Consider the following 25,604-nt stretch of genomic DNA (forward strand, 5'->3'; position numbering starts at 1 on the left):
TTTGGATAAGACCAATGACATTGTGCCTGGAGATAAGCACTTTTGAGTGACTTTGTTGATACACAAGCATGAAGTTCTCAGAATTGTGTACATAGTTCATCTTTTCAAGTATACAAGTTGGATTAATTGTAATGTTGTGGCTCTGCTTTGGTTTTTCATTCAGCATTGGCTTAAGATTTTGGGTCTGCATATAGGTCTTCATAAAACCTACACAAAAAGCCTCTAAGGTCTGCCCAGATCCCAAAAGGAGGTCCACAAGTTTCATTTCAATTTCAAAAGAAAGCATTTTTGATGGTGCCAAATGACTTTAACCTGTTGTAACTTTTGTATACACTATTCAATGCTCTTCTCAGGCAACACAAAAGTAAAAACAGACTCATTATTTGTTTCATTATAGGAAGTCTCAATAGTGATGGTGAGCATTTTGATAACGCGCCAATTCCACAGGAAGTTGCCCTAACTCTTAAATGCCACATCTGATGTAATTCATATTTTACGTTTATGATTAAGGTATGCTCCCCAATGAATTCAAAGATTAATATTATGGTTTTGTTGTAGTGCCACCTACTGTAAGAAGCCATTAACCTCTAAAATAAAATGTCTAATCTCCTTTCAGTTGTAACTGATGATAAAAAATACCAATCCTGCCCAGATCACATCTACATGGTGTCTTGCTTTGTCATACTGCCACCCAGTGTTGGCAGCCACTACTACCGCATATATAAAATGTGACCTGCTCTTTTAATCCCAGTCCTGGAGGATGATCCTGCTATCTCTGCTGTGCAGGAGCACACTGCATGGTTTAAAAGCACCCAGCGGTGGTGGTGCACTGGCGTTTGAAACACACCCCAACATGCACCAAGGCAAGAGGGCCCTTAAATGCTGCTTTTGCAGTCCTGGTTTAAAAATAAATTTGTCTAAAAAGACTATTTTAATGCTCTAAAAAAACACACTGCAATTTAAAAATACATGAATAACACATGACACTGGGTTTCATTGTATTTTTCAGTTTTTACCCCTATGGTCCACATCAAAGAAGGGTCATATCATAGATATTACTATAACCATGAATATTACTGAGTCTTACTGCTATTCTCTTGTGAATGAATGCTTATATTAAGGAAATTAGGGGGTTTAAGATTCATTTGAATAACTGTACATTTGTTTTTAACAGTGACAGCTGCTCACTGAAGGAGATAAATTGATCTTCATCTGTCCTCAGATAACTCATCCTGGCAGAGTATCATTCTGGGAAGAGCTGTCTCCTTATTACTAGTCATGTTTGACATTGATTTTAGTTTTTAATGAGAGCTTCTCCTTTACTCTTACAAAATATTTTTGAGATAGCTTTTGTCATTTGGACAGGTTATTAGACATCCTGTTTAATTTATTGTGTTCCACTCAGTACCATTATTCAAAGTCTTGTCAGTGTGAAAGGTTCTCACTTTAGTTGGTGATGACAGCCACACACACAACACACAAGACTAGCTATTTAAAAGTCATTTTATTTTGCACCAACCCAAAAATCTTGGTGCAAAAGATAAATTCCCAGATACGACATCAGTGACAGTGCATCTCAGTAAAATAATAATGCTCAAAAAAGGGAAAAAGAAAAGAAAAAAACATCATTTACTACAACAAAGAGTTTAAACACCAATAAAAGCACAGGTTCTGAAGTAAAAATGTCAAACACAAACAACCAGTTGACTTTTTTTTAAAGACAAAGGCGCCAAACAACAAGAAGAAGAAAATACAGTAACTTGCAAAAATGCTTCATCTGGTACAGAGATATCGGTACAACAAAACCTCCCTCCACCAGTCATGCTCGCTCGTTTCTCTCTCATACACACAAACATAAAAACACAACAACACAACGAGATCCAATTTCAATCATCAATCCCATTACCACTGCATTACAATCAATTACATGTAATAAATATCAGAGAAAGCACCTTTAAAGCTGAAATGTGTTTAACTGATCAACTGACTGTGCAACATGTAGAAAAAGAAAAGTCCAATAAAAACGTAATTACATCAGGAGACTAATAAACCATTAAACTGTTGTCAAATTAAAGTTCATTACATCTTTTTTTTGCTCTTAATCAAAGATGAGTGTACACACCAGCTCTGCAGTATGATGCCATCAGAGCCATGTTAAAGTCCTTATTAGGTTTCTCATTTTCTTACATTATTTTAACTCAATGCAATAAAATATTTTAAAATCACATCTGTAAAACACCATTAAATGAGCTCAGGTTATACAGATGAGGACTAAATTATTTTAGTATTATTCCATATGAAATTTTACGTTTAAAAGTATTTCCCAAGTGCTGTTAAACAGAGCAAGGACTTTCTAACACTTCATTTCCAAACATCCTTGTTTATTTTGGATGCTTTCATTATTGTACTTTCAACAGAGAAACAAAATTTTTTCACACTCACAAAAAAAAACAAAAAAAAAAACACCAGGGCAGTTTTTGGTTCTTTTTTCATAGAGGGGCTAATAATTTCATCCTCATCTGTGACAAACTGAACTGAACTGAGGGGAAGGAGTATTTCACTGTTTAATGTGATTGTTGTTGTGATAGCCGCACATGGCGCTGGTCTGTTGGGGCAGCAGGAAGCTGTATAACCCTTTAATTTTCACAATGAGCACGCAAAATCACCAAAATGGATTCTGCTCCATCATGAAGCATGGTGGCATAAAAACATTCTTGCAGACTTTTACATAATGAGCCCAAAGATACCAAAATATTTTTTAAAACACCAAAGCATATAAACATGCTATAGATTTTCAGACCTGCTCAATAATGCAATAATTTACAGCATTAACACGAAGGAAAGAGAAACTCTTTTGTTTATATCTCCTCTGTTTCTAAAGACTAGTGTAGCACTGAGGCTGCTTCAAGTCAAACTTTTTTCTCAGAATACCCCCACATTAGAGCTGTTGCTTTGGAAATGCTCTCCATATTCTCTTATATAATATCTGCAGAGCTGGTAGTGTCTATGAGACATCAGTGCCGTGTGAAGTCAGGTCAAACTGTACATCGACTTCTGCAGTTTCCATCGTTTGCCGTCTCAGGGGTTTTCACACATCACAGTCATTTCCCTCAGCACCAAGTCCTTCCAGCTATCTACCTTTTTTAACCTTTTGATCATTTACATTCTCTGCCAATAGTGCAAACAGCAGATTTTTTTTACACTGAGAAAAGCAAAATATACAAGTTTCCACAACACTGCAATTTCTACAGGGCAGTAGTGCCTAAACTTTTGTCTTATTTGCCAATCATTTTACATTTGGCAGCTTGAAAAATAAGTCATTACATGTAAAGGGTTAATCCTGTTGGTCCTTTGAAGGACTACTCATTTGCTGTGTGGCTCAATTTTGATATATGCACTGCTTTGCTGTGTATATGGCTTCTGCTCATTTATGGCTCCTTTTTCCCTTTATCCCTATAAATCCAGGCACTCTTTTTACCCACAGTGAACATAGGTAAATGACTCATTTTTGACTTTAAGTGTGTGGAGTCACCATATTATGGTGAATGAATACTGAGTGAGTATTAATTTTAGTCAAGGCCACAGATTTCTGTACACTGAAAAGATACTAAACTAAACCTCCACCATCTTCTTATTAAAAATACATGTTTCGTTTGGGGAGAATTTGACATGATGAATGAGGCTGCTTGGCTGTTAAAAAGTTGCGTTGAAAACATAATACAAAGTTGAACCAGTCTTTTGGCTTTTCAGTAGGTGTTTTTTGGAGCCATTGACCTTATCACTGGAGGACATCGTGTTGCCAGGAGAAACACAAACCACTTCATTTTCTCCCCTGCCATTCAGGCTAGCTCTGCTTTGGGCTCACGGTTTGCTTTGGCTGCCCTTTGGATGCTTTTGCAGAGGCGGAGGAGGACGTGGAGGAAGAAGAGGAGGAGGAGGATGAGCTCCATCGTGTCTCCACTCCTGTGCTCGTCATCTTCAGCTTTCGACGTTTTGCAAGGGGAGCGTTGTCAACACTTTTCAGAAAGAAGCCTTCTCTTTTTCCACGATTGAAAGCCTGGTAGCAGAGGAAAAAAAAATCACAGAAAAGCCCAGAAATTTAGAACATGTACCCTACATCTAGATAAAGCACCTTGAGGAGTTCAGTGAACAATGTTTTACCTTGTAGGTGGCGTTGACGTAGGTACGAACAGTAGGCCCACTGGACTCAAGGACATCAGGTGTGCACAGAGGAGTGGTGGACATGGAGGCTCCACCCTGCAGCCAGCTGTTCTCTTTCAGATCTGACAGTTTGAGACGCCTCTCTGGATCCACCGTTAGCAGGCCTTAAATATCACAGAGAAGGGTTAACACAAACACACTACGAGAGGTTAAAAAGATAAGGTTTGGAATAAAAACAAATTCACCAAGAGTCCTAAAAACTATGGCATTTCCTATATTATATTCTTTGCAGATGATGTCATGCCACAGCAAAGAACTGAAGAAGGGGGCCAGGAAGTGATTTCCGTATAGAGAAGCTTAAAAAAATCATCGTAATCATTAATCATATTAATTCAAGGCAATTATGATAGGATCTTCTACTAAAAATTATCTGATTATTTAACTACCTATTTATTTATTCCCAAACCATACATACAGATGATGGTGACTGGAGTATTTTGATAATAGAATAAATAAATAAATTTAGATGGAATAAAATTCCCATTACCTATTCTTTTCAGTGGACCAGTTTTACCAATTTTCAATGGGGCTTAACTAACCAACCTGTTTTTAAGGGAAGTTTTTAGAATTTTTTTGTACTCACAGTCCCCGAGAGCCCATAACCCTAATAACCCCCTAACCTGGACCCTAACTTCAAAAATCACTTGAAACTCAGGACGGACTCTGTTTAATTCAGAGGGCCAAGATAAAGAAATTACCTGTGAATTATCAAGCAACTTGGATAGAAAATTATTATTAATTTGTACCTAATTACTTGGTAAAATAACATCGAATTACCAGAGAACTGCCAATAAATTATGTGGGTTAGGGTTAGAGGGTTCAAGAGTTAGGGTAAAACACCAAAGAATTACCAGAGAATTTACACAATATTGCAAGGAATTACTTGATAATTAATACATTATTACTAGGTAAATACTTTCTTAATATTACTGAGTTATTACTTGATAAAATGCCAACCAATACCAACTGAAAAAATGTTTGATAATTATTGCTTATTACTTTAAATTGCTGGGTAAAGCCTACTGAAAAAAGTGCTACCAAAAATCTAATTTCATTGCATCTCAGAAATGTTCAGCCACCCATTCTTGTTGTTCAAGAACTGATTCTTCTACATTCTTTCTTCTAATGGTATCAGGCACAAACATCCCCATCAGTGAGGCTCTACTTTGTTCATCACACACCTTTAACAAGCTCTTTGGCGTCCTCTGATACACCTTTCCATGCCTCCCCATCCAATGAGAAATCGCCCTCCTTTATTTTTTGCATGATGTCAGCAGCATACGATGAGGTCATCCCCCGCTGCTCACTCTGAAACGGCACCTGGCCTGACAGCATGGTGTACTACAGCAAACACACAGAGAGAAATATTAGCGCTGCAGCTGAATTTACTGATGCAACATAAAAAGAGGAGCTTTATGTTTAATTACCAGAATGACTCCCAGGCTCCAGAGGTCACAGGCTTTATCGTATCCGGCGCTTTCAAAGAGTTCAGGTGCAGCGTACTGCAGTGTGAAGCAGGGAGTCTGCAGGGGGGCGCTGCCTGCAGGGCACAGTCGGGCAAATCCAAAATCTATTACTTTCAGCACCGAGTCCTCCCCCTCATCCGAAAACAGCACATTCTGAAAGGAAGAAGATAAAATCAATGATCATCGTCTATCATTTCTTTTACTTTTACTGCTTCTACTGGTAAACACCCCCAGTAAAAACTACTATTACTATCAGTTGGCACGTTCCTAATCTTGGCATATGCTTTCCCAGTGTGAATGACATTTTCCTTCTCAGTGCAGATTAAGATGGGAGTAAAGGGAAAACAGATGGGATTTTCCTCAATGTGTCCTCTTTAAATTTGAAAATATTTTGTTGAATGTTAAACTCTATGTTGCTGGATAGAAGCTAGTTTTACATCTCTCCTTAGGCCTCCATTTATCTTTTGGTGACTGTCAAACCCCCACTTGAAAGGAAATGTGCAGGAATTGTGCATTATGCAGATAAACGTTTTCAGTCAAACCCTCTCCGGCCAGTAAATGAGTTTAGATTGGCATCAAAAATAAAAGTTTATGCGATTACGACAGGCATCTCAGTAAAACTCTAAAAAGTTAATGGGTGATTCTTGACGCTATCTGTCATTAACAGCAGCTTTATACAATATGAAAGCTTTCTCCTTCAGTTAATTAAATCCAACAGCCATCTAAAGACGGCGGGACATGTGTGATAAATCTGCAGCATTCATTTGGAAAAGTGCTGCACCACAACACGCAGGCATTATGTGCTGTTGTCCACTGTGTTTACAACAATTAAATCATTCATGTGCAAATGATGCGGCAGAATAACAACAACAACACCCCCGTACACCCAATTGGCTGCTTCTCACTTTATTTAAGACACCCTAGAAATGCAAGGGACGCAGGCAGTGGATAATGAAAAATACCGAAGGCCTGATTCACTAAAGGACTGCATGGCTTTTGCTCTCTCTAACCCTTTGTAAATGAGATAAGGAGACACTGTTTAACTTACAAAACACACAGTTATCACCACATAACATGATAACCAGAACATAGTGTGTGTGCGCTGGTGCTTCTTGTGTGTGCTATTATACATTTATTTGGGGCTAAACTGTTCTTTTTACATGCTAGTCAGAATGAAAAGGAAATACTGTCTGCTGAGAGTTGGTTGTGACTGCGTTGCAGATTTTTATAAAGGATGTCACACAAATTTTAGGCGCCAGTTCAGGTTCAGGTGCTGAAGTTACTACTGCCCTACAAAGGAATGGGGATCGTTAATTTTACTAATATTGATACCGTTATTAATATGAGTCCTTACATATTGTACAATTGTTAGTGTTTGATGGAAAGACAACAATACATTTGAACACAAGTGTATAAGCTGTGCAGAGCTTGAGTTAAAGACTTAACTGAATTCATGATTCTGTCTATGATATCTACTTTCCATTACTGAGAAACATAAACTTCTCATCCTCACAGCTGTTTTCACCTTAATTCAAGTTTCTCATTAAAAACTACATTTTCTTTTCCTTGATGCTACACTTGAACACTGTGACATTCAATTTACAATAGTCATTTTCTAAGCTGACCTTGAACACATCATAATACAACCATCTGTCTGCTCTTTAAGTGAGCTAATTAACATTAAACGTCCAACTTTTTTTAAAATTCTTGTTTTGGTTTAATTTGATGCAGAAAGCTGATATGTGATTTTCAGTTTTTGAAAAATGCAGAACCTACCTCCATCTTTAATCCTATGGCAATAATGGCAGAATAGTACTCTCACTTGTAGACCAGTGTTAATTTTGACAGCTGCTTTTAATTTTAGTCTCATTCTTAGTCTTCAGATTTAATGCATTTTTGTTTTAGTCATATTTTTGGCCATTTCTAACCCTTACAGTTTAAGGCTCATTTTAGTCAACAAAAACATTTTAATCTAGTTTTAGTCCATAAAAAGTTCTACATTATAGTCTGTACTTTAAGTCAAAACATTTATTTTCTTGCCTGAATCTGGTACCGAATCATGGTAGTGTGTTCTATGCATCCTGCCAGACCTGGGGTCCCTGCTTTCTACAGCTGAGAGGTGGAATAGCTACAGATGGATTGTATTTTGACAGATTTACCCACAGTGGAGAAATATCATGGTTTTTGAATGTCTGATGAAAACTAAATTACATTTTAGTCTAGTTTTAGTAATCTTGATGAAAACTATACTCACTTTTAGTCAGTTTTAGTCATCAAAGATCTATTTTTGGCTAGTCTTAGTCTAGTTTTCTCATCGAAAAAGGCAGTCAACAAACATTTTAGTCATAGTTTTAGTCGACGAAAGTAACACTGTTGTTGACAACATTGGTGCATATTGTCAATGCACAAACTCAAACTTGAATAATGCTGGCCACTGCCCAATTTTAAGCTTGGCTTTAGGGCAGATTTCCCCCCTCTAAGGAGCAAGGGGTTATGTCCCAAGTTGAGAGGCTCACTGCAAATGATGCCCAGTGTAACACATCATAAAAAGATATTATGAATTCTGGGGAAATACTTTCAGCACCAAAATACTGGGCAGAAAACTGCTTGTGCTGTGCTCATAGTGATTAATGCTGGTCTATTATAATAGGCCACAACAGAGAGTACAGTTTTAGACCTGCCGTCATTGTAAAGTATCCTGAGATAACTTTGGTTATGAATTGGCTCTATTTAAAAAAAAAAAAAAAAAAAGATTGCCTGACTACCTTACAGTGTGGGCTGCCACAGTCTGGTAAATTAATGGTAAACACGGCTCTAACATGTCAGCAGTGTCTGGGCTACTGCGCAAAATAAGGGTCCTATTTTTCTTTTTAATATTTGCTGGCTAGCTCTTGGAAGGGACAATTTTTATGTGTGATGAAACCTGCATCCATTTTTGAGTCTTGACTTCAAATAAACAGGAGAAAGTGTCCCCTCTCATTTCAGCTCATCATTTGAATGTGAACAAAATTGAGCTCTGTCTGAGAGTGCAGCTCAGTGCAGCAGAGTTGAGGTGAGGACAGCTCATCATCACAGTCAGATGTAAAACAAAATCAAACTGCACCAGACTTTGAGTGGATAGAGTGGATAGCGGGTACAATTTAATGTGCAATTTGTGAATGCGTTGGTGGTTACAATCCATTCTTAATGAATCCAGCCCTGGGATAATAAACTTTGCTGTTTAATTTCTTTTGTACTACAACACTCACACTGATACATCAAGAAGCCAGGACTTTCTTTTAAACTTCTAACATCCCTGACGATGCGTTTTGCATTTTTGCTGTAAATTCAATCATAATACAATACAACAGATTAATAAATTAGAAGACAGGCTGTAAGTGTAATATGCTGATTGTTTTAATGTGATCTGTATCATGTATGATATGTATATGAATGTACAGCTGACGTTGCTAAATATCTTTTTTAGTCAGTAGATTCCAGTCTTTAAATAAAAACCCACCTCTGGTTTGAGATCCCTGTGTACGACTCCGTTCTCGTGCATGAAGCTGACAGCAGAGACCAGGCTCTGTAACAGCTGACTGGCCTCTGCCTCACCAAACAGTTTCTTTCTCTTGATCCTTTCCAGCAGCTCCCCTCCTTTCAGGAGTTCCATCACTAAATAGGTGTGGTACTGAAAGAGGAGGAGAGAGGTGCTCAAAGAGAGACCGTTTTTATACAAGCCCCCATCCTTAAAGTTACATTCAGTTTATCCACTACTTTTGTTACTTTAACGTCATGAAATGCACAATATCCTTACTTGGTTTCCTCTACTGTACCTGATCAGTGTAGACTTCATGCAGCTTGACAATGTTTGGGTGGGATTCACATTGCCTCAAGGCAGCGATCTCCCTCTGAGTGTTTGCCTCCATTCTGACACAGTTTTGAGAAATGCTCAATATTAACAGAGACATTCTTCAAAACACACAATCGGATGGTAAAGCAAAGCTGTGTTGCAGAAGCATCACATCTCCACTAACCTGCGGCTGACGATCTTGACAGCATACTCATGGTCTGTCTGCTTGTGTCGGCATTTTCTGCACACAGAGAAACTGCCCTCACCCAGGGGTGGCCCTTGTAGACACAGCTCATAGTGCAGGAAAAACTGTGATTCCTGAGCAAAGACGGGAAAGAATGAGTCAGTACGAACTGTTAAGGGAGATGCGCTTCATTTTAGTTGATCTTTTTTTATGTTTGTGAAAAGACTTGGCTCTGAGCGGTGTGAGAAGCCCCTCACTTTGGACTGCACTTGCCAACAAGTGATAAAACCTAAAAATCAATATTAATTTCTCTGAGAAGGGTTTGCTTTCAGGAGTGCATTTGAATTTAAATACAGATTTAGTTTGCACCTACACAAGACTGAAACCTTGTTTTCGGTGTATCACCGTCTTCCCTTTATGGTAGGTCACTGGTAATAAACGTTTGTTTTTTTTTCTCTTTTATGTCTATACTAGAGTAGTAGTACAAGTCTGTGTTACCTTATCTGACAGAGACAATTTTTCTGCTACTGAACCATTTCACAAACATTGAGAAAATTCTGAAACAAATCCTCATGAATAAAGTGATTCATTGAATTTAATGAGTCTATTAAAGGCAGAATGAGTAGGATTTGTATTCCGCCCCCACGTACAGGAAAGCCCCGTAGTGTGAGATTCTTGTTTGCATAATGAGCTGTGATACACATTTCCATTGTTCAAACAAATTACTAAGTCAGATTTGTGGAATATCTGCAAACTACAGTTAAAAATAGCTGACATACTGACACGCATTAATGCTGTTAATGGGATTAACATCAACTGAGATAACCTGAAGTTTTCTATTCACACTTTCTATAATACTAGGTCAGAGCAGCATACAGATTGTGCTGTGTTTTAAATGTGGCCTCGATTTTTAAGAAAAGGCTAACCATCTTTGGTTAATAAAGCAGGCTAACTACACCAGTTTCTCTTCCTCATGTCCTTCCTGTCTGTCACAAACGCTGCTGAGCACTTTTTAACTTGCCTGGAACACAGATGGGCTTTTAAACCTTTAAGTTAAAAGATATTCAGAGCCTTTGTCTGTAACAGGCATTCTCACGTGCTTGGGGCCACAACTTCAGTTTCAGAGTATTTCTCCAAATGCTTACTGTTGCTAGATAGGGCTGGGAGATATGGCCCAAATTATCAAACAAATCACTAAAATCAGTGACTGTTTGTCTGAGCTAGAACTGATAATCTTTTGCCTGGCTTCCTCAATCCCTCTCTCTGCCTTGTAAGTGACTGCAAAGAGTTTTAACATGTTTTAAATCCAGTATAAATACTGTTACTAATTCCTGGAAAGTTATGCGTCTGATTGAAGCTCAGTTTTCTGAATCAGATGTTTACATGCTGAGGTTATGTCACGTAAGACAAGAATATTACAAGAAAATTTATAAAATTAGACATTAAGGAAACGCTACGCAATCCAAAAGCGTGTGAGAGACACTGCATTATGAAAATGTGACCTCCGTGGGGAAAACTAGGTTATGGCGATAAAATTTACACAATGGCAGCGCCATGGTTTAGGTAATGTGTGAGAAACGCTGCTCTTATTATTCACGCCAAACTCAATTTCGATTACAACTGATTTCCTTATCCGCTCAAAAGAGACTAAAGAAGAACGAGAATTTACTCAAAACAGAAAAGAACAGAATTTTCCCTCATTATAACAGGTCAGCAGAATGTTCTGCTTTTAGTTTCTGAGCAAGGTGTACACACGAACAGCGTATAAATTAAGGTGCATTATTTGTTTACAGAGGTCACCAGAACTAACAGAAAACCAAAGTTTCTGACAGTATCTTTAACCTGTTTTGCAGGGAATTTGAACAAAAACTTGATTTTCCAAAAAACATATTTATAAATAAAATAATCATCTTATTGACCCCTATTGCTAGGTTATGCCTGCATTAGTTAGTGTCTGCTGCCTTCTATAGTGACTGTGAGGGTAATGCCAGATCTCCACCGAGAAACCTTCAAATAGACAGGTCTGATTAAATTCTCCACCCCTATTGTTGTTGACAAAGCTGTTATCTTAAGTCCTGCCTCCTTCTGATTTCAATTTGTCTGTAAGGGAGAAGTGACAATGACAAGCCTGGTTGTGTTCCAGTAGTTGGAAAAAAAAATAACAGCTGATGCCGAACTCCATGCCGAACAGACACTGACAGCTCAATAAAGCAGGAACATAGGCACAGGCCTTAATGCTGTAATCACTTTACATTTTAACTGAGAATATTTTCATAAGGAAGTTCTAGGTACGCACCTGTAGCATAGCACTGCGTTGAACAGAAGCTGAACCTGGTCGGTCAGCACCGACCTGAGACTGGACAATGTCTCCCATGACTGCATTCTTATTGAACAGGATAGAGGGAGCGATGAAGGAGTAACCCTAAAATAACAGAGAGTTAATGTTTATGTATGTCAACGTAGTATACTCCGAGTTATCCACTTTAAGAGAGAGAGAGAAGCAGAGAGAAGACAATTTACAATCCTTTTATCACATCATGTAATACCCAAGTCTGCCCCCTATACATACAGATATCTACATAAATCATAACCCTAAATCTTTCTATCTGATCCATTATAACACAGCACCTTTCAGAAAATCAATGTTGCCAGATAATGAGTCTGTTTATGGAAAATGCTTTTTCAAGATTTTCAGACAGAGACATTGAAAACTAACCTGAAACAGGCGGTCAGTGCTTGGGGGCGTGCTCGCCGGAGAGTAAACAGGATCCATCCCTGTGAACTCTTCTGCAAAGTTCCCCACATCAAGTTCACTCTTCAGCTCTGGCTTGAACGGACTTGATACTTTCTTCTGAGCAAGGTCAGTCCAGTTCAGGCCCTGTTAGGACACAGAGAGTGAACGATGTAAGAGTTATGGATGACATTAGAGTTAGAGAGAATATTTGTGACTGGTGGTTGAACTGGTTAGGACCTTAAAGAAGGAATGTGCTTTAATTTCTTCAGCCCCTCGGGGTCCTGAACCCAGCCTCCTGTGGGGATCTTTAACCAACAACTTCCTCAGCAGGTCCTGAGCAGTGGGTCCGATCATTGAGGGGAACGGTGGATCACAGCGCAAAATACGTCTGACAGATCAGGGGCAGAAAAGGGATAAAATAATTTATCTTGAGACATAACTGCAATCCAAAAAGACACTGCCTCACTGTTTTAGGGAGCATCACATGAAAAATTCAATATGTGCTTGGTGGATTAATGAGGATACGTTCCTCCAACACAATGGCTGACATAATTTCTTTGACTTTATCTGAGAAGAATAAAGCTTGGTGAAAGATTTAAATGCATGTTTTATGCCGATGGAGTCAGTGATACTGACTTTGACACCTCACTCTGAGAGTTCCTCTCTCCCTCCAGGGTAAAGGGAGACGCTCCTGTCAGCAGCTCAAACATCAGGATCCCAAGACTCCACCAGTCTACAGACTGAGAGAGGAAACAGGTTAAAAAAGTTTACATGAAGGTAAGAGAACAGAGATGAGCAGAGAAGCCTGTCAATGTGTGGCATTCAGTTGAGCCTGGGTTATGATGGCTTATGAGTGGCCTCATTTCAAGACCAAAACTGTCGAATCAAACAGTGGTATTAAGCCGGTACAGTGTTCAAAGTAAAAGCCAACTAAAGACATTTTTTGTCACTTACACAGACACCAGACTTTCTGATTTAACTTTTAGCTGTTCGTGTTGAATAGCATTTAAAAAACACTCCAGCTTAATGTTTTCACTGGTATGCTGCAACTTCAAAAATCAACAAATAACAAAAACTGCACAGAGCTCCTTAAATCTTTAACAGCAAAATAAATGACCAAAAAACACAGAGTCTGCAGATTTGCTGCCATACCTTGCCATGTCCCGATTTCCCCCTGATGATCTCAGGAGCCATGTACTCAATGGTGCCACAAAAAGAGTATGTCCTTTCTTTCTATAATGACGAAGAGTAACAGGAAAAATAAATCTTACAGAATATTATGTTTACTGTACCCCACATTTTATGCTTCACTGTTCAAATAGAGGCACAATTAATGATTAGATATTGTTTTGTTTGCATACCTCTTCTTCCAGGAACTCCTTGCTCAGTCCAAAATCTGTCAGCACTACATGGCCTTCACTATCGAGAAGAATGTTCTCCAATTTGATGTCTCGATACACAATCCCAAGCTGTATTAACATACAAGACAAAAATTGACCACACACATAAGGACAATTTCAAAAAATTTTCAACTTAAAATCCTCTGAATGCACACTAGATGACTCAGCCAGTGTGAGAGACCATACACCTGCCAACAACCCTGCATGATCATGTGACTACAGAAGATAAAAAGACATGGATGTCTATCAATATCCTCAACTTGTCCCTTCACCACAGGCTGTTCACAGGCAAACAGAAGATGGACAGCCTAAAACTGCACCACACTGAGGTGAGGCTGGATGCCACACCTCAATTTCAGACATATTAACTAATGTATGCTTTAGTGTCAGACAGCAATATGCAGGTTTACAGTGCAGATAAACTGTTTTTTTTCTCACTGTTCATGAGACTTCAAACAAGATTTAAGAAAGTCTGAGATGTCCAGTAGCCTTTAAAAACCAATGAAGAACAGTTATAATTTCTATTTCTAGTCTGAATAGATTTCTTGCCAAACATTTCAGTCATCGTTCTCACAGTTTAGATGAATGAGGTCCTGTCTCTTACAGCCTCCAGCTGTTCATGTGCATAGTAGTGGGTTAAATCAATTATTTAAGTCTCCAGACACGCTGATTGATTCTGATCAAATTTAAAGTTATTATTGTGTTAGTTTATGGTCAGCTCTTAAACACACTCTCCAGGTTTTTGAATAGTTTGGTGTAAATCACTCCTCTTCCTGTTTAAACCCTGATTCATTCACAGGGTTTAAAAACATTTCTTATTTAAGAAGCTGAATGTTTAATTTGTTTCCTCTCGAGTTTCCACTTTTTTCTGCCCCCAATAACTTTTTTCTTAGATTTTTTTCTGCTTTTTTCTCCCAGGATATTTTTCAAGTGATTTTGGGTTGTACAATGGAACTTTAATAATTGCTGAAGGCAGTCTGTTTATCCTTTTCTCAAAATACATCGATAAAGAAACGCTCATTCATCATTTACAACAAACAAATAGAAAATCAACATAAAGCTGGCACTACTCAACATCATTTCAAAAGCAATTTTGCTCACAGGGATTGTCAAAGCTTTGGTTTAAAGTTAAATGCATTTTAAAAGTCCCTTCTGAACTAACACCAGATTTAAGCTGCAAAGTGAGTCCACACTGAGTTGAAAACGTGTGTAAACGAGCTCAGACCTGGCCTGAGATGTATTGTATGCTCATGCCCAGATAGATAAATGGAAATGACCATTCACCCACATATCTAGTGTACGCATGTTAGATAAATGAGAGCCAAAGTGCTTGGGAGGGGCAGAACTTAAAAAAAAAAAAAATTCTCAGACAGTCAATTGACAAATGTTCGATCTGTCACATTCATTATCAGAGCAACAAAACAAAATGAGATGGTAGGCATGTGCAACCCCAGGGAGTAACATGAGCTCGGCTGGAAGGCACAGTCATAGTTTACAAATGGTGGAGCTTGTTGTTGGATCAAACTCATACCAAGGCCATTCAAGGTGGTTCTTCGCTCTCAAAACAGAAATGCTGTCCAGATCTGATAAAAACTGTCACTATACCAGAGCTACCCTGGCGGAGAATACTGCAACAGGCTTGCAATTGAACAAAACCCCACCTGTAGCTACCGCCTTGTTCTCCTCAAAAGGAGCTGATTGGTCCAGGCTATTCAGGCTGGAACTTTTAAGTTGGATCTGCTTCATGACAGATATGGAAACTGGCCAATACATTAGGTTTGCAAGATTAACATTACTGATATGAAACCATAACATAGCTTCATGTCTGCTGAATTGAGAGGTGCTGCTCACAGACACCTCTGACACAACAGTACACAAGGTAACATATTGCTGCAGTGTCTCCACGGTGCTGTTTTTATTCTTTCTTCTGTCTCTTTGTATCCAAACGTCACACAGAATTAAGTGGCAGAGCTGGAAGAAGAAAAACCCACCTTGTGCAGGTGCTCCAGAGCCAGGATTATTTCTCCAATATAAATCCTCACCGCCTCCTCAGAGAAGTGATCCCGCTGGTACAAATGAGTGAACATCTCCCCGCCACTCACATAGTCTGCACTCACACACATACAAATACCCAGTTTGAATAGACAATATACAAAAAATACACAAACAGGCATTGTGAATAAAATTTAAAAAAAAAAAACAAAACAAAACAAAGTCAATAGCAAAAAACATAGAAAGAAACATCCACAGAGCGCTTTAAGACCAGAGTGAAAACAATCTCTGAGGTGATGGTGTCCCTGCACTCACCCAGGATGAGATGAAGTTTGCTCTGCGTCTGGAAGGCATAGTGCAGCGTGACCAGGAAGGGAGACTGGCGGATATGCTCCAGCACTTGCCTCTCAGTGCGAGTGTGTTCTGTGGTCTTTGCCTTTTGAACAATGGCTGCTTTCTTTAACACCTAGGAAAGAAGCCAAAATAAGTGCATCTTAAGTTTGATTAAAGGTAACTGTGATTTGCTCTTTCAGGTTAATGAAATATACATATATAGTTTTTGTTATTCAATCAACAGCATGCATCACTTCTACAAAATGTAGACATCCTTGGTAAAACTTACACAAAGCACTCAATATGAAGTTACTAAGTGATTCTTCTCATACTGCAGCTAGAAAGACCATCACCAAAATCTTTCAGTATGAAAATTCAGCTCAAAATAGCTCAACAATGAACGAGCATGGGTTTCTGGAGACAATAAATAAGTCTGAAGCTGTCAATCAGGGGGCGGTCTCCTTTTTGTGAGATCTTACAAAGCAGAGCACTGATGAATGCATCAAGACTTAAACAGCGATGGGCGGACGAGCTGAATGCAGAATTCAGAGATGAGGTTTGTGAAGATTGTTTATAGAGTAAACATGGTTGTTCAGTCGGTGTCAGTCATTGTCTTATTCAGTTCAGGATGTCACAAAGACCATATAATTCATTTTTCTGAGAAATTTGAAAGGCGTTTGGAACGTGATCTGTTCATAGCCATCCTGGAGGAATAAACTCCCTGTCTTTTGCCGGCAAGTATTCAACACAGCTCTCTTATGATCCTGATGTGTGTCTGTTTGTAGCAGCAGCACCACTGCCCGTGAGTGAATAAGCTGTAACAATGAGGACAGAACTGTAAATGGTGTTGGGCTAGTTATCAAATAGTGGACAAGGAATGAAAAGGACTCATGCATACATTCTCAAGTTACAGCAAAGCACTGATCTCCTACAGTCAAACTATTAAATAGGGATGCACAAAAATTATTGGTATCGATAAGTTTTTCACCAATATTGAGATATTTTACATATTTTTATTATCCCAATAATAAAATATTAACCAGTACTGATAATAAAGGGATTTGCTTTCTTTCTCATGAGACTACACATCCTGAAACAGTCATCATTAAGCCCAGACAATAAGAATATGAAGCCCCAGGGCTACGTGGCTACACCATGTCTAATAACACAGCGTGACTGGTAGTTATTCTGTGTTTATAGAAGGATAATACAAAAGTGTTTGTAAAACTTGCCCTGCAAAGATCCCAATAAGTGACAAAGTCCTCTAGTTTTAACACAAAGGATCTTATCAGTCACTTAAGAGTCGTCAACAGGCTCTTAATATGAAGCAGCAGTAGCTGTTAGCATTAACCGCTAGCATCAGGACCAAGTCAAAGGCTAATACCAGGCAGAGTGCTGATTCAGCCAGCATTTAAGAACTGCAGAAAGTTTGCCAGAGACAGCCAAAAGGCAAATCCATTAATGATAAAATCAGTCTGACAGTCTCCTGATCCACTGCTACTTGTTTAACGTATACCTGCCTGCTCTTTGATATGGTCTTATTCACAGTCTGATCCACAATATAAGGGACAGGAGTTTAATGACAACACCATTGTTTTGAATTAACGATGAACTTCACTTTTTTTTTTTTACATTAAATCTAAAATGAATTAATAACCCAACTTTGTTAAATTATTCATTTTAATAACTCTACTCTCTGCCCTTAACCAAATTCCTAAAAACTGGAAAATTTTACCTAACATTTTTAACTACTTATATTTGCCACTACTACTTATGATCTGTTTTCTGTGTGCACAGTCTGCACACAAACTTCATTTCCCCCTTGCACAAATCAGGGCCTGGGCCCTTCACCAAAAAGTCTAGGTTTATTTTTGCTTTTTTTGCTTTTCCTCCACTACAATTATAAACCAGTAATGATCAATCCAGATCATCAAAAAAAGGGATATTTCATAAACTGAATCTAAATAATTGATGCAATCAATACTATTTTGTTAAGGGGGACATATACTATATACTATAATAGTGGCATGCTGTGCCATATGCATGTAAGTCAATTAAAAACATTAAAGATGGCGCATGAGTAACAGCTGTCTTGGCTCTGTAGGCCTGAATAATTGAGGGAAACTTATTAAAGAGATGCCTATAAGGCACAGGATAAGAAAAAAAAACAGTTATGACAGCCCTAGGTAAATTCTCAGCCAAAATCAGGTACAGGCACGGCATGAGGCAACTCATTAGGGAAATGGAATAAGAAGCATTCAAGCAGAGCTGAGTTTCTGACAGCAAAATGAATATAAGATGTTCATGCTCGGCTATATAAAAGGAGCGTACAGTGCCGTGAAAAGTATTTGCCCCCTCTCTGATTGCTGATGTTTTTGCATATTTATCACACTTAAATTTTTCGGATCATCAAACCAATTTTCATATTTCACAACCCAAGTAAATAGAAAATGCAGTGTCTGAATGATTATTTAATTTTTTTAAGGGGGGGGGGAAGCCAAACCTATCTGGCCCTGTGTGAAAAAGTAACTGCCCCCCCTTGTTAAATCATGAGTTAACTGTGATTAACCACAGTTTTTGGAGAGCTGAATTCAATTTCACTGGCCACAGCCAGGCCTGATTACCAACAGATTTGTTTAATCAAGTAATCACTTAAATAGAAATTGTCAGACAAAGTGAAGTAGGCTACAAGATCTCATAAAGAAACGCATCATTCCACAATCCAAAGAAATTCAAGAACAAATGAGAAACAAAGTGATTGAAATCCATTAGTCTGGAAAAGGTTACAAAACCATCTCCAAGGCTTTGGGATTCCAGTGAACCACAGTCAGAGCCATTATCCACAACTGGAGAAAACTGGGAACAGTGGTGAACCTTCCCAGGAGTGGTTGGCTAACCAAAATGAACTTATCCAAGAGTTCACAAAAGAACCCAGAACCACATCCAAAGAACTGCAGGCCTCACTGGCCTCAGTTAAGATCTGTGTTCATGACTCAACCATAAGAAAGACACTGGGCAAAAATGGCATCATGGGAGAGTTCCAAGGCCAAAATCACAGCTGACAAAAAAAGAACACAAAAGCTCGTCTCACATTTGCCAAAAAACATCTTGATGATCCCCAAGATTTTGGAGAAATATTCTGTGGACTGACGAGACAAAAGTTGAACAGACAGAGATAGGTTTGGATTTTTTCCCCCTTTAAAAAATCAAATAATACTTCAGACACTGCATTGTCTATTTACTTGGGATGTGTTTGTGAAATATAAAAATAGGTTTGATGGTCCGAAACATTTAAGTGTGATAAATATGCAAAAAACTTAGGAATCAGAAAGGGGGCAAATACTTTTTCACAGCACCGTATACCTACATAAACTATGCTCCATGAGGTATTTTTGTCTTTCATTTGGAGTTCAAGTGTGTTGTATTGGGGTAGCAAGGTACCGAAAACTTTGTTTTGATTTAATCCTGTAGATATCGGACATGTTGGCACCAGGCCAACATTAGTACTCTCTATCTTTAGATCACCTGACTGACATTGTTTCCCCTACAATATCACTATCACACATGTGCATATTGCAATTAGCATTTTGTAAACATGTTTTATTCAGACACAATTTCTAGACTGGCATTTTTGCATTAAAGCAAAAAAAAAAACTGTGACTTCCATGAGATCTGGAGCCTGTCCAATGTGGACAAATTTGTATCCAAGGTAATGGATAAATTCAATTTTTCTTGTTTTAATCAATGTCTTCTTTTACCACATATATCCTTTAGAGGAGAAATTGCACTTTAATACAATGGGTATTACCAAGGCTGTGTTGGGTCTTATTTTAGCTCTTTTTTGTTATGTTAACATTACCTTGATAATAAAAAAGAAATAAATTCATATTAAAATGAAAACACAGCTAAATATGTTTTTCTCCTTTTCCTCTACAGGCTTTCACTGAGTGGCATCTCAGTCAACCTTCACTTTGTGGAATATCATTTAGATTGAATGGCATCTCATTATGTGTTTTGCAAGTATTACAGATTCATTTGAATAAAAGCAAAATCATTGAATCATTTACATAAAACTTTTGGAAAGGTTTCCTGATTTGAATTTAAAGCATAGCCCAGTGACTTAAATATACAACAAACACTTACCTTCATAGCGTAAAGCTGTCCTGCATCATGGCCTGTGTTCTTCCGGACCAAAAACACTTTTCCATAAGCTACACAAAGACAAACACACTGTCAAATTACTTTGTATGAAACTCATCTGGAATATGTATGCAGACACACTCCAGCACACAAAATGAGATGAGAATTTTTTTTGTTGATAGAAGCAGCCTCTCAGATCTCTCAAAGGTATTCATTATGGATGAGATCTAATAACAGAGACATCTCCAGCATATGGTCTCCCTTATAAACATTCACATACTACTCATGCTGTTTTGATGATTTGCAACTCCCAAATCACTACATAAAGAAACGCTTTGCCACAACAGTTAAGCCCTCTGGGACATTTTCTGTACAAGCTGAGAAATTTAATTAGAAACACTTCAACCCCCAAGATATGAAAGCAATGCCGCAAACACTTCCTCTGAGCTTAGGTGTACCTCATACTGACATCTTACTGAGACTTTTCTTCAGGTCTGATAACAGCTGTATCACTGCTTGATATATTAGATGCTTTATGAGGACACCTACCTCCAGTGCCCAAGACTTTGAGCAGCTCGAAGTTCTCCATGCCGACTTTCTCAGTGTGACCTGTGAGGTTAGCTAGAAACACAAACAGGAGAAATAAACATATAATTACAGCATACCGTGTGTATAAAGGGATGACTGATTATTGACCAATATTTGGCTGATTTACTGTATTGGCATTTTATTTTAATAAGTGCTGATAAAAATAATTAAAAGTGTGTTAATTTTGGTCTGCTACAAGTTGAAGTGGTCCTTTCTGGCTCTGTTTTCACTCTCCATTGACACCCTAATTTACCACCAATGACACTATTTGATCTGTTAGACATTAAACCAGTAACAGCCATATTCATCTTCAGCAATTAGTAGGGAAATGATACTGGATTTCTACCAATATAAGATAAGCTGTTATTTGCAAATTCATTTTAGCCAACCAATCGATACTAATAGTGATACATAAACGTAGTTCAGACCTAAACACACTTAAGAAATAAAGGATTAATAAAGAAACACTTCAGTCATTAGGGCAAAGGAAAATACTTCAGCTAACATAGGTCTATTATTCCTGCCTAAATCTTCACAAACTTATTTGTACTTAGGCGGATGTTTACAACCAATGGTGTAGTGCAGGGTATACACAGGTAAACAGACAGAGTACACCAACTTATTTTTCAGTATCCTTAGGGTATAATCCCCTCTGAATTCCCTTTCCTTTGATGACAAAGACAACAAAAAAGTAACCCAAGTATCACTTGTGTATTGCTTTGTAATGTACCCCTCCCAGCACTGCTATTGAATACGAAATTGTTCGATTAAATGCATATTTATGCATTTTTCAGTCTTCAGTCATCCAAGCAGTAGTAATGGTCAAATTTACTCTTCTTCTTCTGTTAATTTCATAATGATCTTTACTTCCTGAAGTCTTAAATGTAATGTGCAAATTTAAGGCCCATCTTTAAGTGAACTGTATATGCAAGGTTAGGTACTGACTCATTATCAGCCTGGCTGATTATTAAGACTGATATTTGGCATTTCGCAGATTATCCGTTTTGGCATTTTATTTTACTGACAACTGCTAAAGATAGGTGCACTAGTTTAATTCCACTGCTAATTGTGTCTTCCCCTCTTGCTGTATTTTAACTCTCAATAGTCTACTCTCAACAAATATCCTTTAAACAACCCATCTGAGTGGCTAGATGTCACTTGATCACCAGCCAATCAACACTTAACCCTAGGTAGGACTAAAAAAGTGAGCATCTCCTCCTGTTTTCCTGTTTCTAATTTACCTGTTGCTCTCTGTGCTGTTCCTCATGCTGATAGAGCTTACGCTAAATTGTTTATTTTTCATCATGTGATTTTAATTGCCCCATGCTAAGTCAATTTTGTACTTTACAATGTATGTATGTAGGTACCAGATATAAACTATTGGTCGCATGCAGAAATGCTCTTAGATAACTGCTGATATGGCTATCATACATCCCAAGTCATTAGTAATTATGTAGCCTAGTGTTTTTAATGACAGTTTCATTTCCTATCACATATTGTAACACTGAAAACAATTTTAACTATGAATGCATACCAGTTTTAAATATTGTTTATCAGTCTAATAAACTACTAATAATCTCCATTGGTATCAGCACTGAAAAATCAATATTCTAGTGTGATTATCATATTTCTGTAAGCACAGCTGTATGTGCTTTAGAAATGACACATGTCACACTTTCAGATATTTCATATCTGTATTAGTGTTTGGGTATGTAAACAAAACTTTCAAGTTTGTGCAATGGAGGATTTCAAGGTTGAGTCAACTTAGATCCACAAATAAACTATGTACAACTTCCATTATTCCACACAGAATTCCAATAATGACTTGGTAATAATACTTTTCAGACTTCATTCAACAATTCTTTATCAACATTGTTTTATCAACAGTTGGCCAGTGTTTACAAGATGTACTTTATAGAAGTTGATCTATTACAATTTATAAAAATGCTGGCTGCACTTCTCTGCGTAGAATAAAGGATGGTTGCCCTTTGAGCCATATCCACACCCTTATCAATCACAGTAAGTACAGTGGTACATTTCATGCTGTGACATCTCAGTACAAACATACAGCGCCACAACTTCTTATGACTAACCTCACATTTTTTTACTCAGGGAAGGAGAGTAAAGCAGCAGTCATCTGTTTAAAGTCAATTTGGGTGACTTTTCAGTGCATTTACAATATCTATTGTTTTACATAGTGCTCACTATGTTTTAAAACTATGAACCAAGACTAATTGTTTTCTTCCTTTTGTAGGTCCCACAATACCAGAATTTATAACTCCAGTGTGATCCTACATTATGTCAGGTTTAAGGCAACACAGAGTATTAATATACAACACAAACTCATGTCATTCACTTGCAGTAAATTATACAGTTGTTTTCAAACAAGCCTTACAGAAAAGACACAACAGAAATAAACATTCATAAATATTTTTATACAATGACGAAGAGAGTATATTTCTACTGTAAACGTCATTTATAACTCGCTTGAAAACAAACAGGAAATTTAACTTACCATTGGTGATCTGATGCTTGACGGTGCAGGCCTTTTCATTTGTTTTGGCATCGGAATCATCACTACTATCAGAGGCGTCCCCAGCCATAACTTTAATAAAATCAGACTATACAGTCTTTTTTCTGACTTAAATAAACCAATTAAATGTTCAAATGTATTTGTAAATAAAAGCTAATACCCTACAAGCTCAGATATAACGTCTACAGCATCTGTAATATAGAGGGTACAGGGATTATCGAAATGAGCAGACAGCTGTGTTTTCTAGACAATACTGTTGCCTTTTCCTTAATCCCCATGCGTTTGACATCCTGCTGTTTCTCATCGTTTATCTCGAGAGATTTGCCCAAATCAAACGGGAAACACGGACGTCTGGGTCTTAAACATCTGTTTAGTATCTGCAGTTTGCTTTGTTTTACGATGAGAGAACAGAGAGCTAAGACTTATTCTAATTTGAATAAGTGTGACTGTTAGTGAAGTTTAAATGGCTAGCGCTAGCATTCCCTGCTAACCAGTTCTCATTCATAATTCAGCTATCGTTACTCTGTAATAACGCTAACGCGACTTTTATATGTACGTCCAAACAAAAAAAAAAACAGCTCATTAACGAAAGCACAAAATGCTGGTATATTAGCTCAGTTGTTACAATAGCAACACACACTGAACTGCGAGCTAGAATGGCAGTAGTAAATCTGCAACAAGCAGCTATCGAGTAAATTTCTGCTGTTGCTCGTCAAAGTTTGAACGTAGCTAGCGCTAATGTTTGGTTAGCTTTTTAAGCTAGCTTCTCCAGATATCAGCACTCAGACCATGTTGAAAAAGACCAGTCTGTGTGGTTCCTTATCGTCCTCCCCTCCTCTGAAGCCAGGGTAATAATGAACCCATTTACAAAATATTTCTATAATGCCTTGTAGACATTTTTATCAACAGCAAGCTAACTGCTAACACCAGGATGCTTTCGACACAACCTGGGCGACGGTCAGTCACGTGAACCATTGGTGTAGGCGGAGCAGTGGAGCTCGAGACCTCAGACGAACCGGCCAGAAAGTAAAGCTCTATGGTACCAGCAACTTGTACTATACGTGGGAAATAATATATATGGACAAATATATTGTTATTTTTTGATATATTTATTTTGTCTAAATCAGAAGGTATTTTAAAAAACAATGTACCCATGTCACTCCTTTAAAAGTCACAGTGTGTATGAGACTATTTTTACATTTTATTTTATTGCATAATAGAAAATGAGGGGAAACACAGACTAAAACAAGAATAAACAATACAATGCACGAAGACAGAGTGGAAAACCAAGCTATGTGGTCAAATGGACTTTGTGCCTGCAGAGCTCAGAGACAGGATTGTTGCAAGGGTACTAAAAAGATCAGCTGCTCTGAAGGTTCCCAAGGGCACAGTGGCCTCCACAATTCTCAAAGGGAACAAGTTTGGCACAACCAAGACTCTCTCAAAAGCTGGTCGTCCAGCCAAACTGAGCAACCGAGGGAGAAGGGCTTTAGAAAGAGAGCCCACTAAGAACCCGATAGTGACTCTGCCTTAGCTCCAAAGATCCGGTGTGGAAATGGGACAAAGTTCCAGAAGGACAACCATCACTGCAGCCCTCCACTTATCTGGGTAGAGTCACTAAAACTCCAACCAAGGTTCAGAAACATCTCAGCAATGATCAAGATAAATAGGAGGCTCACGAGCTGAACTTCCAGTGTTTTTGCGGGGGGCATCAGCATCAGCCTGAAATGTAACCAGACTGAAAAAAGTGAATGGTCTGAATCCTTTCTGAATGCATTGTAACTTATATAATAAAATAACAGCACACAGCCGATCTACCTTTTAAACATCTTGTTAACAAAGTATTTAATTTTTTGGTAGCTTACAGATCAATATGACAGAGGCTTGCTGTCAATTTTGCTGTCTACACATTGTACAAGAATATTTCCAATCACATCCTGCTGGTGTCTGTTAACAGTATTTTGATTATGTCATATAAGGATTAAGTGTATAGGCATTGTCAAGCAATGATATTTACACAGCCATGTACACTCATCTTTAAATTGTACTTTAACTGGCATGTTGACATAAAGTGTTGAAACTACATCAGCCAAACACTATAAAATATGCCAATATCAACAAGGTTTGTAGGCTACTGAAGACTAAAACAGATCCCACTGACCTTAAAGATATATTCAGATG

The 25,604-nt window shown here is 38.0% G+C and overlaps 1 protein-coding gene across 1 annotated transcript; it reads right to left on the reverse strand.

Annotated features, from left to right (window-relative positions):
* Positions 1–1,489: 1,489 nt before the first annotated feature.
* rps6ka4 (ribosomal protein S6 kinase, polypeptide 4) lies at positions 1,490–24,382 on the reverse strand. The gene is made up of 18 exons (XM_041801226.1): positions 23,406–24,382; positions 20,852–20,923; positions 20,306–20,373; positions 16,145–16,295; positions 15,829–15,944; positions 13,799–13,906; positions 13,590–13,670; positions 13,074–13,177; positions 12,675–12,825; positions 12,420–12,581; positions 12,000–12,125; positions 9,704–9,837; positions 9,503–9,596; positions 9,187–9,357; positions 5,649–5,840; positions 5,403–5,562; positions 4,162–4,325; positions 1,490–4,057 (listed from the first exon to the last, which is right to left on the reverse strand). Exons 1-18 carry the CDS (start codon positions 23,491–23,493, stop codon positions 3,845–3,847), a joined length of 2,355 nt encoding a protein of 784 aa, XP_041657160.1. The 5' UTR covers positions 23,494–24,382; the 3' UTR covers positions 1,490–3,844.
* Between the last annotated feature and the right edge of the window lie 1,222 nt (positions 24,383–25,604).

This window comes from Cheilinus undulatus, linkage group 12, assembly GCF_018320785.1.
Source record: "Cheilinus undulatus linkage group 12, ASM1832078v1, whole genome shotgun sequence".
Classification (NCBI taxonomy): domain Eukaryota; kingdom Metazoa; phylum Chordata; class Actinopteri; order Labriformes; family Labridae; genus Cheilinus; species Cheilinus undulatus.

Bases quoted from the DNA above. Each gene is read 5' to 3' on its own strand.
- rps6ka4 (XM_041801226.1), bottom strand. From the start codon at position 23,493: ATGGCTGGGGACGCCTCTGATAGTAGTGATGATTCCGATGCCAAAACA. The intron at 13,178-13,589 runs GTATGGCAGCAA...TTCCTCTCTCAG, and splicing joins GGAAATCGGGACATGGCAAG to TCTGTAGACTGGTGGAGTCT. The intron at 12,582-12,674 runs GTCCTAACCAGT...GTGTCCTAACAG, and splicing joins AAGCACATTCCTTCTTTAAG to GGCCTGAACTGGACTGACCT.